The sequence below is a fragment of the Sander lucioperca genome, chromosome 20 (genome assembly GCF_008315115.2).
Source record: "Sander lucioperca isolate FBNREF2018 chromosome 20, SLUC_FBN_1.2, whole genome shotgun sequence".
NCBI lineage: Eukaryota > Metazoa > Chordata > Actinopteri > Perciformes > Percidae > Sander > Sander lucioperca.
Window position 1 is genome coordinate 21,558,103 of NC_050192.1, and position 16,890 is coordinate 21,574,992.

The window sequence follows — 16,890 nt, forward strand, 5'->3', positions numbered from 1 at the left end:
ATAGAGCTACAGGTTTCTCCATAGAGCCCCCCCCCCTACAGGTTTCTCTATAGAGCCCCCCCTACAGGTTTCTCCATAGAGCCCCCCCCCCTACAGGTTTCTCTATAGAGCCCCCCCTACAGGTTTCTCCATAGAGCCCCCCCCCCTACAGGTTTCTCTATAGAGCCCCTACAGGTTTCTCCATAGAGCCCCCCCCCTACATGTTTCTCCATAGAGCCCCCCCCCTACATGTTTCTCCATAGACCCCCCCCCCTACAGGTTTCTCTATAGAGCCCCCCCTCCCTACATGTTTCTCTATAGAACCCCCCCCTACAGGTTTCTCTACAGAGCCCCCCCCCCTACAGCTCCTATGTTTCCTCGTGTCTGACTCCTCTCTCAGTCAGTCTGCCGTTTCCTCTTTCTCTGTTCCTCCAACAATGCTTTCCTAGCTTTCTGCTTCTTTTTTGCCGGCTCAGCCATGACGATAGTGTGAAAAACTCCATCTCTACCTTGTTATCCGGTTCCTGAATGGGCGTATGTGTGCAGTGCTGTGAAGCAATTTGTTACATGGCGAGACCTGATATCACGCCATACTTCTTGACGCTGAAAGTTGCAGGAGCTAGGGGGGAGCAAGACGACCACCATTCAACTCGAAAAAAAGTCATATAACCATTCCAATGACTTAAAGGTAAATTAAGCAAAAAAAAAAAAAAAAACCTGGCGTAGTTCCCCTTTACAGCTCCGCTGGAGATGTGGACCGCGTATTCAAGGTTGATTTCTTACGGACAAAGCTCGGGGTCAGTCTACTTCGGATAGTTTAAACTTTATGGCTGATAATCTGAATCCTAACGGAGAAGACAAACGTTTTTTTTTTTAACTTCCGGTACCACACTGTTGAGCTCTATTGATAGGCAGCAAAACTAAAGTCTCAGTCTGTCTTTAGAGACAGATTGACCCCGAGGTCTGTAGAGGAAACGATCAATGGGATTTATATAAAATATGCATCTTCACAACTGTCCGTGTCTGCCGAGGCTTTAATCTGATGACGGAGACGTTATTGATCTCATGTTGAGATGAATATCAGGAGAGAGAGGACACTGTTCAGATCCTCAGATACTGTTAGAAATGATCAGCTTCGTCCTTGTTGACCGTCACTTTACTTCTCTTTCAGGGATGCACCGAATCCAGGATTCAGCTTCAGATTCGGCTGAATATTGGGCTTTTTGACGGGTTCCGGTTTCTGCCGAACCTTAGAATTTTTTCCCACCGAACCCTACGCTTGCACTACGCACTACGCGCTGGTCGACGTAATGACGGCGCCGTTGATTACGGGAAGGTGTTTACGTAGGTGGAGCGTTCAATGCAGCAGGCTGTGAGAAAGTGAAAATGGAACTGGTGAACAGAAAAAGTGTAGTTTGGCAGTACTTTCAGTCAAAAGAAGGCCATTCAAGTCCAGCTACAAGTTCAATCTGCAATGCTGATTAGTCTGGTGGTGGCGAGGACCCTAAACTATACACAACATCACCGCTGTTACAACATCTGGTATCAAACATCTGGAAGAATACGAGTTGTGATGAAGGAATCTACAGACAGCAGCCAGAATGCAGCAACTTCAGGTACGGCAAAGGAAGGACAGTCACAGCTAAAAACTGCTGTTAACCAGACAACGGATTTGGTATTCAGTTTCGGATTCGGCAGAAGTTTAACCAGTGGATTCGGTATTCGGCCCAACCCCCAAAATCTGGATTCGGTGCATCCTTAAAAGTCAGTACAGACAGTTATAATCTGAAGATAAAAGGAAATAACTTATTAAAAGTTATTAAAAGAGACTATAAAGAAGAAATTAAAAAAGAGAGAGACTAGGAGGGTAAAATAAACAAATGTACATACATATTCATCACAATGCTGGATTCTCCCTTTCACTGTAAGGTTTAGGTGCAGCACCTAAGCTGTTTTGGAGAATTACCGAAGTCAAATGAATGTAACTAAAAGACTTTTTTCAGATCTAATGATTGTAGTTAGACTTCTTTAGCTTTAAGTTTTGTCTTTAAGCTTTTTGAGTGTTATTTATTTATGATATGCTCTAGCTTTTCCAATGTTTTAGACACAGATATGGTGATAACGGTCCAAAATGATGTGAAAAAGAGACTCAAAACTACCACAAAGAGACGCAAACCGACTACAAAGAGACGCCAAATGACCACATAGACCCGAATCTGGCGTAGGACGTTTATAAATCAGAATATTTCTGTGCATACTCACACAGTGTGTGTGTGTGTGTGTGTGTGTGTGTGTGTGTGTGTGTGTGTGTGTGTGTGTGTGTGTAGTAGTAGTATTTGTAGTATCTGAGACCCAAAACAACTCCAAAGGAAACACAAATGGCCAAAACGAGGCACACACATGACTACAAAGAGACACAAAATGTCTGGGGGAAATTGCTTTTTTTTTTAAATTAAAAAAACCTAACATTTTCTTGAGGAAGGACACCTAAACCTCGGCCAAATACGTGCACCTAAGTCTTCTACAAACCGAGGGAAAACACTGCAAACTATTACCAATTGCCTTTATTGTCATTGTACATGTACAGCGAAATTGAAAGCAGTCCTTCCAGTGCATAAAACATCAGCAAAAGTGCAAAGCAGATGAATAAATAAATACAAAAGAGCCTCTAAAAGTCACTATATAAAAATTAATATATAAAAAAACGACATAGTGCAGCCCTAGTATAACTGATGCTCTGGTCTCTCCTCCCTGTTCTCCTGATAATTCAATTTCACTGGTCTGGACTCTCCGGCTGTCTTTTGTAGTTTGTCCTACATCCCCCGCCGTCCTCGGTTGCCATGGTTGCACATCATTGTTCTGTGTCCAGGGGCCTCATTTATAAACGTGGCACACGCACAAAAGAAGACGTACGCCCACGCCGCTCTCTACACAATATTTGGGATTTATAAAAAGGAAACTTGACGGGAAAATGTGCGGTCCTCCACGGACAGTCTGACCAACGGGTACGCACAGAAACGGGGGAAACACGTGAAACTGAGGCTATGTTTAGACGGAAACGATCTGAAGAGAAAACACAAAAGTGGCGTTGCGTTCTCACTTTTTATTCCGCGTTTAGACGAGAGTTTTGGGGGGGAAATCTGCGTGCATATGGTGACGCAAAAGTGTGTGAAATTCGATGTAGTATGCACGCCAGGCGGCTAGGAGGCACTGCCACACAACACCACCAAGGCCGCGCGCCTACGTAGAACCAAAGAATTCCTAATAAGGGAAGAAGTTCCACTCTCTCGTTACTTCCGGCTTCTGAACTGGTTGCAGTTCCACCAGAGTTCCATATAGGGGGCGCTCACAGGCCAGTGTAGAATGAATGGGCCTCTATGGAGCTATACCCCTCAAAATCCACTTTTCTCAGGATATAATTTTTTGTCTAGTAATTTGAATGTTGCATTCGAAAGGGGAGGCTAAGAAAATACACACTGCTGGGTGTTAGATTTTTTTAAAGTGGCTTTTTTGTTCTAAAAAGCCTTTTAAAATGTCAATGACGTCACACACACATACAGCCAGAGATACTGCTTTACGGCGAGCTCTGAGTAACTTCCTTTTCTCTCTCAAGGCATCGACAACACAGCTGACAGGTTAGACTCTTCCTGTTAATACACATGCTAGGTATGCTAATGTTTTAAAGACCACGCCGAAATATTGACTCTGACATTCTGGTTCTGCTTCGGATGCCGTCAAGCGGGATCTCCGATCGTAATCAGTCCTTCACTGACCAATCAGCATTCATTAGCAGAATGCTAGCGTGTTATGGGCAACAATGACTCAACCTGTAAGAAATCGAAAGGACATAAGTACTCGTTCATTCAACTTTCGACCTATAATCCATGTTGAACTTGCAGAAACTACAATCAAATCTGAGATTTCTCACCGACAATCAGGCGAAAGAGACAAATTTAGCCGTCTAGCTCCATAGACTCCCGTTCATTTTGCACTGGACCGTGATCACCCCCAGTGGAACTCTGGTGGAACTGCAACCAAATTCGGTACAATGGGGCTGAATAGGGAGTGGAACGGCTTTCCGTAGACAGGCTTTGGTAGAACCTTCCTTCTACTTCTCTCCTCTCCATGTCGAAGCGAACTACAAAAGCTCGTCTGGAAAGACTAGGAGGTGGAGTTGCATGTTTGTCTGATGATGACCGGCACAGTCGACCGTGATAAGCCACAGCACAGCACCCACGGGAGCACTACCAATATCCTGAGCCTCGCAGCCCTTCAGCCGCTGCTTGAGAGCGAGAGGCAGCGGGCAGAGGAGGCTGAAGCAGACCCTCCTCTGACCGCTGGTCGCTGGTCGCTGGTCGCCGGCCGCTGGTCACTGGCCGCTGGTCGCTGGTCGCTGGCCGCTGGTCACTGGTCGCTGGTCGCTGGCCGCTGGTCGCTGGTCGCTGGCCGCTGGTCGCTGGCCGCTGGTCACTGGCCGCTGGTCACTGGCCGCTGCCTCTCGCTCCAGAGACAGTTAAACAGTCCTTCCAGAAAAATGTTTTTTTTTTTAGTTTTTTTGTGATTGTTGCGGGCTAGTAGTATCTGTAATATCTATACTAGTATCTGTAGTATATGTAGTATCAGTAATAGTATCTGTGCTATCAGTAGTAGTATCTGTAGTATCAGTAGTAGTATCTGTAGTATATGTAGTAGTATCTGTAATAAGTCATTTCGTCTCTTTGTAAACAGACTGATGATTTAAAGGTTGATGTCAGCCGTCTGCAGGGAGAGTATCTGTAGTAGTATCTGTAATATCTATACTAGTATCTGTAGTATATGTAGTATCAGTAGTAGTATCTGTAGTATCTGTAGTATATGTAGTAGTATCTGTAATAAGTCATCTCGTCTCTTTGTAAACAGACTGATGATTTAAAGGTTGATGTCAGCCGTCTGCAGGGAGAGGCGAGGTCTCCACGCGCCAGGTTTCATATCACTCACACGCCATGTAGACCGTAGGAATGGTTGCCACGGTTACGCTCTGGGAAGGCGATGGGGAAGTACCTCGTTCATGGAGGAAACTGTCTCAAATAACAGCAAAAGATACCAGACATTCAGGCTGTACGTAATATTCACATAACTGTTTTTTTTTGGTTTTTTTACTGATTTCTGTTGTTTCAACCCAAAAAAATCCACTTTTTAGTTTCCTGCTGCAAGATAACGTTCACTGCAGTTTAAACGGTGTCACATCCTTCCAGCTGCATAGTATCTGTAGTAGTATCTGTAGTAGTATCTGTAGCTGCATGTAACAGAAACATGTACAGGTTCAACAAGAATTGAAGAAAATATCTTTGTTTTTGGAGCTGCAAAGATGACGCGATTAATTGTCAACTATCAAACTAAACGCCAAATATTTCGCTAATCTATTAATCGGTTTGAGTCATTTTTTTAAAGAAAAAATAATTCTCTGATTCCAGCTTCTATATTGTACAAATAAGCAGAAAAAAATGGTATTTCTTTCCTAAAAAGGAAGCATCTTTGTGGCCATTGTAGATGGTTTCTCTTCCCTCAGCTTTGCTCACATTGTGCACACGTGTTCCTCTTATCTGTGAAACAAGCATTGACCCACTTCAACTTCACCCCTCAAAGAATCGGTTTTGAGAATCGATAAGAACCGGAATCAAAAGAAAGAAATATTAGCGGAATATTGTCTTTCATTATCCATGTAAACAGCTTAGTCGGAATATCGTCTTTTTCGGAATAAGGGCAAAAACCGGAATGTTATGTGCATGTAAACATAGTCAGTGTTTGTGTTAGGGATGCACCGAATCCAGATTTTTGGGGTTCGGCCAAATACCGAATCCAAAGGTTAAGATTCTGCCGAATACCAAATACTGAATCCTCGTCCCATCCTCAGTCCATGAACTCAGTAAACTCATTAATGAAGTAAACAGTGACTGTCCTTCCTTTGCCGTACCTGAAGTTGCTGCATTTTGGCTGCTGTCTGTAGATTCCTTCATCACAACTCGTATTCTTCCAGATGTTTCATACCAGATGTTGTAACAGCGGTGATGTTGTGTATAGTTTAGGGTCCTCGCCACCACCAGACTAATCAGCATTGTAAATTGAACATGTAGCTGGACTTGAATGGCCTTCTTTTGACTGAAAGTACTGCCAAACTACACTTTTTCTGCTCACCAGTTCCATTTTCACTTTCTCACAGCCTACTGCATTGAACGCTCCACCTACGTAAACACCTTCCCGTAATCAACGGCGCCGTCATTACGGCGACCAGCGTAGCGCGCGGAGTGCAAGCGTAGGGTTCGGTTCAGTGGGAAAAAAATTCTAAGGTTCGGCAGAAACCCAACCCCGTCAAAAAGCCCAATATTCAGCCGAATCTGAAGCTGAACCCTGGATTCGGTGCATCCCTGGTTTGTGTTGATGAAGTGTGTCGGCTGTGTTTTCAGGTGGAGGTGGAGGTTTACCGGAGAGACTCCAAGAAGCTGCCGGGCCTCGGCGACCCCGACATCGACTGGGAGGAGAGCGTCTACCTGAACCTCATCCTGCAGAAGGTCAACAACACCCAACACCACAGCTTTAACTAGGGTTGCTCGATTATGACAAAAAAAAAAATCATAATCCCAATTATTTAGGTCAATATTGAAACGCGTGTGTGCCTTTGCAAATATTACGGATATAAAACGAGAAGCAGTGGCAGCAAAAACTGTCCTGTCCTGTTAGTAGTGTCCTGAGGAGTCAGACACTGTCCTGTGACTCCCATGACTGTCTTGGGACAGTCAGACACTGTCCTCAGTCCTTCCAGAAAAATGCAGAGTTTTTTTGTGATTGTTGCGGCAAAAATCCTTTATTATGCAGCACGTTTTCTTAAAAAAATGCGATGGAATATGCGGGATATTTATGCAATTTTATGCGATGAAATTGCGGGAACTTGCAAAAAAAACTTGCGGTTCCATCGTGGCTTCATCGTGGCTTCATCGCGGGGTTTGCAGCTTTTCGATGATGTTCACGTTGCGTAATTACGTCACTTCATAACGTTCCCATGGTAACGGGGAAATGGCTGCTCTTGTGTGAAGTAAACGCAACATTTTTCAACTTTCTGCTAAGATATATGGGACTTTTTTGCAACGAAAATGCGGGGATTATGAAATCATGCAAGCCCCAAATATTTTGTGCGGAAATCTGCAATTTATGCGGCAAAAGTGCGGCGTATTTGAAAAAATGCGGCCCCCCGCATAAATATGCAGACTTTGGCTGATTATGCTTTGAATTATGCGGTCGCATAATTGCATTTTTCTGGAGGGACTGTGTCCTGTGACTCCCAGACACTGTCCCGGGACAGTCAGACACTGTCCTGTGACTATCATGGGAGTCACAGGACAGTGTCTGACTGTCCCGGGACACTCCTCAGGACACTACTAACAGGACAGTTTTTACTGCCACTACTGCTGGATAAAACTTGGTGATAAACATTGAATATTTTTGTATGCAGATGATGTGTTGTTATATCTCACATAATATACAGAATTCAACACCTTATTTGATAGATGTTATATATATTTACAGACTGAATTCTGGCTGTAAGTTAAATGTAGGCAGGAAGGAAGCATGTGGTACGTGAGGACGGAAATACAACCATTTGTGTTTACGATACATTGTCACGGACAAAAAACTGGAATTTTAAATATCCATAACACATTCCCAGGTATTTGTGAAGAACAAAAGTGACCATGTTATCATTATCTTTAGGTTAAACGGCTCGCAACGCAGAAACGTGTGTTAGGATTTTGGTGTGATTGGGTTAAATGTACTAATTAGGCCTTTTTCTGTCTTATTTTGGCAAACTATGACGAACACATACAGTGTGTTCACAGATAGATAACTACAGTATGTACTACTTTTTACTACACATTCTTAATGACTTTTTATTGCGCTTTTGTTTAAATTTAAACCTTTGACAAAGCAGTGATAGAGAGGACAACATCACATCGATAATGCACATTCAATTTTCATATACAGCACATTATTATAAAGGAGTTATCTTGGGTGAAAAAAAACAGAAATGGCGACAACGTGGCAGTTCAAAAATACTATGTTTTCTTGGCTACAAAAACATTTTACCTACAGTTTCTTATATAAGTGCATAACAGTGTAACATTAACGGGTAACTTCGGTAATTTTCAACCAATCCAGTATTGAGCGAGAACGCTGTAACCGGCAGCCGTGCTGCAACGTAACCCTACAGGACAGATGTTCAGCTCAGTCAGCGTCCGCTAAAAGTTCTGTTGTTGCCGCTGACAGACTCAGATTATTATTCTAAGTGTCTGACAACATTATGGAAAGGATCCCTACAGAGATAGACCTTTTAGTTAAAGAGTAAGATCCTTTTAGTTTAACATGAAACAGCCACAAAATCACCATCACCAAACTACACCAGACTCCATGTAAATAATCAGGACTTTTAGCGTGTATAGAGCCAGCATATTTCCACCAGACTCCATGTAAATAATCAGGACTTTTATCATCGTAAAACACACTTCATTCAAAGTGGACAGAAACTAAATAAAACTACCAAAAGCCGTCTTGGTTCATCTTTCCACTGTTCCAACAATCACCACTCTGGTTTGGTTGAAATAAACCCTTAATTCACCCATTTACATGTGGAGATATGCTGGCTCTATACATGCTAAAAGTAGTGATTATTTACATGGAGTCTGGTGGTAATATGCTGGCTCTATACACGCTAAAAGTACTGATTATTTACATGGAGTCTGGTGTAGTTTGGTGATGGTGATTTCAGGGCTGTTTCATGTTAAACTAAAAGGATCTTACTCTTTAACTAAAAGGTCTATCTCTGTAGGGATCCATCCCATAATGTTGTCAGACACTTATAATAATCTGAGTCTGTCAGCGGCAACAACAGAACTTTTGGTGGACGCTGACTGACAGCTTGTTTCTCTTGCTTAATACTGGACCAATTTCAGAGATTGTTGTTCCCATCAGTCACTTAGACACACAAAAACATGGGGGTGGGGGAAAGGGTCCAGGTTGAAAAATACCGAAGTTACCATTTAACAGACCTGACAACGATAGAATAAGTGTGCAGTCAGTGTTCATTATGCAAGTAGGGTTTAAAGACAAAGCACAAAACAAGACAGAAAAGTAAGAAAGTTACGGTATTTTAAAATGAAAGTGTGACATTTGATGCCCACAATAACTCCTATATCTATCTTGCAGTTGGACTACGTGGTAACGTGTGCAGTCTGCACACGCTCAGACGCAGGAGACATCCACATCCACAAGAAGAAATGTCAGGTATGAAACCACTTCACACACATCAGAGCTGCTCCACAAGAAGCTCGACTCAGGTCTCTATCGGAGGTCATTGATGCTGTAATCAGGGTGCGATGGGGACAAAATGTAACTGCCCCCCTCAAAGTGATCAATGCTACTTCGGCCAGGCGGCACAACTGGCGGCATATTTTTGTAGGACACATTTGATGTTATTCATTATGCAGTTCACGGCGGGTCTGTTTTATAAAGATGTTTAAATTAAGTACTTATTGTCACTGATCCAAAACCACATATGGACGTCCGTGTACTACACCTTGGCGACATTGTTATTTTTGTGACATGTAGTGTAGGGGATGTCGTGATATTTTTAAATGTAGTTGACGCTATGCATTACGAGGCGTTTACGTGGTTGCCAATCCAAAATAATGACGGAGTTGTTACATGTTACATCAACATACACCATTTTGGTTCCATGTGGAATGAAGTCTGAGTCTTTCTGTCACTGCAAACCTTCAGTTTCCTCCACACTCCCCTTTGCGATTCATTGCTATGGTATAGCACAGATTGTGCAGTGTCGTAAATCGTCATAAAACAGGATTATCATCATGCGAATGCCGGATCGTGCAGGCAGCACAGATCGTGTACCCACACCCCGCTCTCCGGTTTAAAAGCGCTGTGTTTTATGTGGACACCATGTTGTGCTTTTGCATTTTGAGATTATTTTCCATTGAATATTGAAGTGCATATTTAAGTGTTTTGGCATATGACCAAGTGGCTCTATAGCTGTGATATTGACAAGAGGATTTCATTCTTACAAGTTTTGTTTTGTTGTGCTTGATTGAAATACATCCCCCTCTTTGCTTTTTTTTTTTTTTTAACAAATCTGACCCTGGCTGTAATGATCTTCTTCATCCACTCGGTCTGGGATGTTTTCGCAGGAAGTGTTTGCATCTCCCAGCAAACACGCCATGGACAGCAAAGGAGAGGAGTCCAAGATGAGCTACCCCAACATCTTCTTCATGATCGACAACTTCGAGGAGGTAACCTGGCGATAAAGTCTGACCCCACTAATGGCGTTTTTCCATCTACAGAAGTGGTTCTCAAACTTTTTTCAATAATGTTCCCCCTTTTGAACAGTGTTTTTTAAGCCATGTACCCCCTTAACCAGCGTGAATACGTTTTGGTAGAAAAAAAAGTCTCTATAAAGAGGAAGAAGACAGCGATAGATTTACTAAACAACAGCCTTGTACCTGGAAAACATTTAGATGATGATGGAAAAGGCAATAAAACTTGGAAAAAGACGGTAGAAAGAAGGAAGGAAGGCAAGAATCGGTCGAAAATAGAAATAAAAACACAGTAGAAAGTAGAACGGCAACACTAGGGCGACAAAAGTGACAAAAAAATTCAAATACGCGACAAACACACAGAGAGAGGAAGTAGAGGAACAAAGCCTGACACTCGGTGTGTGAAATAAAACATATTACATTATCTTAAGTCCATTATCTTAAGGCAGCTACACACCAATAATAACCGATAATCGGCCGTCGGACAGTCTGGAGAGGTCGGTGACTTGAGTCTGGTCGGTGTGTTCCGTGCCGTCGTCCGTTGGAGGAGCCGTCGGCCTTCATTTTGGCCGACCTGACATGTTCAGTCAGAGACAGGGCAGTCGGGACTCACCCGGAAATGGGGAGCGGGATGACGTGACTAAGCCTCTCAAAATCTGACGAAAATCTTTTAAAGGAACACGGCGACTTATTGGGACTTTAGCTTATTCACCGTAACCCCCAGAGTTAGACAAGTCCATACATACCCTTCTCGTCTCCGTGCGTGTTGAAACTCTGTCTGACGCCCCCACCGCTAACCTAGCTTAGCACAGATCCTGGAGGTAACCGGCTCCATCTAGCCTAGCTTAGCACAGATCCTGGAGGTAACCGGCTCCATCTAGCCTAGCTTAACACAGATCCTGGAGGTAACCGGCTCCATCTAGCCTAGCTTAGCACAGATCCTGGAGGTAACCGGCTCCATCTAGCCTAGCTTTGCACAGATCCTGGAGGTAACCGGCTCCATCTAGCCTAGCTTAGCACAGATCCTGGAGGTAACTGGCTCCATCTAGCCTAGCTTAGCACAGATCCTGGAGGTAACTGGCTCCATCTAGCCTAGCTTAGCACAGATCCTGGAGTTAACTGGCTCCATCTAGCCTAGCTTAGCACAGATCCTGGAGGTAACTGGCTCCATCTAGCCTAGCTTAGCACAGATCCTGGAGGTAACCAGCTCCATCTAGCCTAGCTTAGCACAGATCCTGGAGGTAACCAGCTCCATCTAGCCTAGCTTAGCACAGATCCTGGAGGTAACTGGCTCCATCTAGCCTAGCTTAGCACAGATCCTGGAGGTAACCAGCTCCATCTAGCCTAGCTTAGCACAGATCCTGGAGGTAACTGGCTCCATCTAGCATCACTGCTTTAAGCAAGCTTTTAAATATTCGGGTGAGTGAAATCCTCCCAAATAATTGCATTCTTTTATTTTCTTAAAAGTAGTTGTGTGTATAAATGCTGAGAGAGGTTTTATTCTACAGTAATGAAGCCTATTTTTCATTTAGCAGCTGATAGTGTCCAGAGACCTAGTCGATGCTGCCGGAGTAATGAAGTGTGACTCAATGCATTTTCACTCCATTTAAAAACCAGTAACACCTGCTTTTATAGGTCACCCGGAGAGAGAAACACCAGAGCACACAGATTTGTCTCCTGGGAGGAAATCATTGAGCGTAATTTATTAGCAAGAAAGAATTGCTGACTGTGTTCTCAGCTAAACTGCTAACAGCTAACTCTCTTTGTGTGTCTGTGTTTCTAAAGCCAAAAGTCCTCACAAGCATAGAAAGATGAGGGATTTTGTATTTTGGGGTGTCACTATTCTCTAGCCTGGCTCCGCCCTCCTACTTACTTCCGCTCAATTTTCATTTCCCTTCAGTACTCCGTCTGGGTTTGGGGTATATTGTTAGGTTTTCTCCGGTCAAATATTTACCGGTCCAATCAGTGAACAGAGGGAGTGGCTGAGAACAATGACGTTGAGGTCCTGCACTAGAAAGCCATTCGGTCCGTTGTGGCAATGCTGCCGAATATCCAGAAGTTAAAGCCCGAGCAAGAACAATCTTTGCTGAGTTGTGTTGGTGGCCGTGATGTTGTGGCCCTCCTCCCCACGGGGTTCGGGAACAGTTTGATTTTCCAGCTCGCTCCGTTAGTGGTGAAGGAGTTGGCTAAGGCTAACGCTAGCGACGCTAAGCCGACGTCATGACCAAACGTTTGGTTATGGCAGATCCAGAGTGGCTCTGGGCAGATCCAATAGTTTTAAACTTCAACAGAGTACCCGCCTTCAAGGAAGTTAACACTTGTCAATGGAGAGAGGCCAGACTCTCTGGACCAATGAAATGTACGAGGACCAGGCTAACTATTCTCCAAATCCACGAATCAATTTGACTTTCGATTTTAAACATTTCTTGTTTTCAGCAATGAAGCCTCTAGTAGAGGAACAAAGTCTGACACTCGGTGTGTGAAATAAAACACATTACATTATCTTAATTTCATTATCTAACACTTTTACTGCCTTTATTCTGAAGGCCAAAAGGTCTTTTTATCGCTGGCAGAAGGGTACTTCGCAACTGAGTTTTTCAGAGTTTACAAGGTGCAATTGAATGCATCATGGAGTCCCGTCACAGTCAGGCCCCAAGGAAGTGAGGCAGGCTTTGAAGCCAAAAATTGAACATAGTGGCTAAACGGTGGAACTACGCCTAAAAAGAAATTTTCCCACCGACTTACATGAAGAAAGAAGTTTGTAAATCAGTGGATACATTTTTTTGAGCGTCATAATGGCTCGTTTCACTGTCAGAATTTGATCCATTCAGTCCGATAACATTGCATGCTACCAGCCGCCAAGCTAACGTTACCCTGTGTCCTTAGCTGCATGCTACCAGCCGCCAAGCTATCGTTACCCTGTGTCTTTAGCTGCATGCTACCAGCTGATAAGCTAACGTTACCCTGTGTCTTTAGCTCCACGCTACCAGCTGATAAGCTAATGTTACCCTGTGTCTTTAGCTGCATGCTACCAGCCGCCAAGCTAACGTTACCCTGTGTCTTTAGCTCCACGCTACCAGCTGATAAGCTAACGTTACCCTGTGTCTTTAGCTGCATGCTACCAGCCGCAGAGCTAACGTTACCCTGTGTCTTTAGCTGCATGCTACCAGCTGATAAGCTAACGTTACCCTGTGTCTTTAGCTCCATGCTACCAGCTGATAAGCTAATGTTACCCTGTGTCTTTAGCTGCATGCTACCAGCCGCCAAGCTATCGTTACCCTGTGTCTTTAGCTGCATGCTACCAGCTGCTAAGCTAACTTTACCCTGTGCCTTTAGCTGCATGCTACCAGCCGCAGAGCTAACGTTACCCTATGTCTTTAGCTGCATGCTACCAGCCGATAAGCTAACGTTACCCTGTGTCTTTAGCTGCATGCTACCAGCCGATAAGCTAACGTTACCCTGTGTCTTTATCTGCATGCTACCAGCCGATAAGCTAACGTTACCCTGTGTCTTTAGCTGCATGCTACCAGCCGATAAGCTAACGTTACGCTGTGTCTTTAGCTGCATGCTACCAGCCGATAAGCTAACGTTACCCTGTGTCTTTAGCTACATGCTACCAGCCGCTAAGCTACATTGTGTCTGTTGTTTTTTTCTTTGGACTTGCGCCAGTAGGTGGAGTGGGAGAGAGATTTTTGATTTAAAATTGAAACCCCTAGGATTTTGGAACTCCCAAAGATTGTGTTTCTGAGAACATTGAGGCTGTTGGGTGAAAGAATGAATGCAGATCTTTGCAGGTAAAATAAAATAATGTTGTTGTGTAATTGTGTGTGTAGGTGTTCAGTGACATGACGGTGGGCGAGGGGGAGATGGTGTGTGTGGAGCTGGTGGCGAGCGACAAGAGCAACACCTTCCAGGGCGTCATCTTCCAGGGCTCGATCCGCTACGAGGCGCTGAAGAAGGTCTACGACAACCGGGTGAGACGCTGCTGGGAGCTAAATGCTAACGCCGGCATGCTAACGTGCTCACAATGACACAATGGTTTAGGGCTGCAACTAACGATTATTTTCATAGTCGATTAATCTGTCGATTATTTTCTCGATTAATCGATTAGTTGTTTGATCTATAAAAATGTCAAAACATGGTGAAAAATGTGGGTCAGAGTTTCCCAAAGACTAAGAGGACGTCCTCAAATGTCTTGTTCTGTCCAAAACTCAAAAGATATTCAGTTTACTGTCACAGAGGAGAGAAGAAACTAGAAGATATTCACATTTAACAAGCTGGAATCAGAGAAATCTTATTATTTTTAATAAAAAAATGACTCAAACGATTAATCGATTATCAAAATAGTTGGCGATTAATTTAATAGTTGACAACTAATCAATTAATCGATGTCAACTATGACACATTACATTTTTTTAAATTCAATGTTTTTCAGTATGTACAAAATATGATTATCATAGAAACTTATTTTATACAGATTATATCGACATCAGCAATTAAATTATCATCCATATCAGCAATGTTAATATCAATATCCTATCTGCTAACATTTTCATTTCGGTGCATCCCTACTATTTTGTTTCCTTTTTTAAAAATCATTTTCACTGCTGCTTAGTGTAACTAATGTAACAGTGGCTACATTCACACTGCAGGCAAAAGTGGCCCAAATCTGATTTTGACCAGGTCAGACTTCTTCAGAAGTAGTGTGTGAACACTCAAATCTTGCCCAGATCTGATTTCTTCTAATCAGATTTAGACCACTTCCATATGTGGCATGGGGGTCAGTTCGAAACCGCAAACAGTTCACACTGGAATCTGATATAGGCCACATTTTAAAAGGTAATGAGAACAGCCAAACAAAAAATCAGATCTGAGCAAAAAATCTGAATTAAGCATTAAGACTTGCGGTGTGAACATGGCCTTAGAGGGGTGGTGTCTTTATATACCTTTTTTTGGCTTCTAACGGAGCATATGAGCGGAGTGGAGCGGTGAGAATCTCAGCTCATCGCTCACGCAACTGTTCACCCCTCCGCTCCCCCGCTCAAAGCTCCATCAGGCCGCTCCGCTCATTATCGCTCAGCGCTCAACGCAGTTTGCTTCGCGCTCCACTCAAATCGCCCCCCGCTCGCTCCAAAAAAGGAAAAAATTTACATATTTATCACTTTTAGCTTAGACCACAGCCTTCCAAATGTCCGCTGACAGAACGAGCCCATCACCATTTTGCAGTAGGTCTCGCAGTTTGGCTTCCATCTCTTCCAGGGCATGTGGCATGAGCGTGTCCCGTACGGTGTTGTAGCATGGGGGTGTGTAGCCCGGTTGAGCTGCCCTGGCGAAGTGTTGCATCCCTTCGCGTTCTCCTTTACCCAGCGGTTCATAGTCCATGTAAATCATTTTAAAAAATGCTACATGAGCATGCTTCAGACTCGTGGTGTGAGCGGAGCGAAATTGGAGCGGGAAATAGAGCGACGCTCCGTCCTTTTAAAAATCCCGCTCTGCGCTCTGTCTAAGATCCGCCCGCTCGCTCCCCGCTCCCCGCTCCCCGCTCGCTCCCCGCTCCACTCCGCTCACATGCTCTGGCTTCTAATCTTTCTTGCAGAAAGTTTTACTTTGTATTAAGCCTTATTGTTTTTTTTAACAATGTGTGAATGAACTAAACTCTTAAGGTGTGTGTGCTGCAGGTGAGCGTTGCTGCTAAGATGGCCCAGCGGATGTCTTTCGGCTTCTACAAATACAAAAACATGGAATTTGTGAGGATGAAGGGTCCGCAGGGCAAAGGTCACGCTGAGATGGCCGTCAGCAGGGTGCCGACAGGAGACACGTCGCCCTGCGGCACCGAGGAGGACCAGGAGTCCCCCGTGCACGAGAGGGTGAGGAAAACAAACACACACACACACACACACACATACAGCCAGTGGTAGAATAGACAGACAGACAGACAGACAGACAGACAGACAGACAGACAGACAGATTTTTATTGATCCCAAAAAAATGGGAAATAATGGTGTTGCAGCAGCAAAATATCAGACACACAGCACACATACAGAGTAAACATTAAATAATAGGAAACAATATACATGAAATAATAATAGAATACTACACGAGCAATATTTAAAATATATACAATTTGGAAATAAAATGTACAACTGTTTCAATAGATATAGATAAACTTAATGTGCAAGTTGGGGAGTAAAAATGTAAAACTGTTAAAAAGACCTAAGTACATTTACTACAGTACTGTACTTCAGTCCAAATGTTGAGGTACTTGTACTTTACTTTTCATAGACTAGAATAGAATAGAATACATCTTTATTGTCTACCAGGGTGGACATTTTTCTTTGGCTCACCAGACATACAAGACAGATATACAGACAGACAACATCTCAGACGTGACAGTTGAGTATAAAAAATAATAATAATGTCAGGATAAAACAGAATAAATATGCTTAAATTCATTAAAATAGCAGCTCAATTTGATGTTGTCACTTGGTTTGGTTGAGGATACTGATGGCATTTGGAATAAAGGATTTTTTAAAAACACTTTTTGCCAGAGGCACTCTGA

General features: G+C 43.4%; 1 protein-coding gene across 3 annotated transcripts in view; it reads left to right on the forward strand.

Annotated features, from left to right (window-relative positions):
• Positions 1 to 16,890, forward strand: part of kiaa0930 (KIAA0930 ortholog) — a 48,659-nt gene that overhangs the window by 24,533 nt on the left and 7,236 nt on the right. For all 3 annotated transcript variants that reach the window (XM_031309354.2, XM_031309353.2, XM_031309352.2), the window contains 5 exons: positions 6,423 to 6,527; positions 9,211 to 9,288; positions 10,206 to 10,307; positions 14,165 to 14,305; positions 16,010 to 16,198. In XM_031309354.2, the coding sequence (XP_031165214.1) occupies positions 6,423 to 6,527; positions 9,211 to 9,288; positions 10,206 to 10,307; positions 14,165 to 14,305; positions 16,010 to 16,198 (615 nt within the window). The remainder of the gene's footprint in view (positions 1 to 6,422; positions 6,528 to 9,210; positions 9,289 to 10,205; positions 10,308 to 14,164; positions 14,306 to 16,009; positions 16,199 to 16,890) is intronic.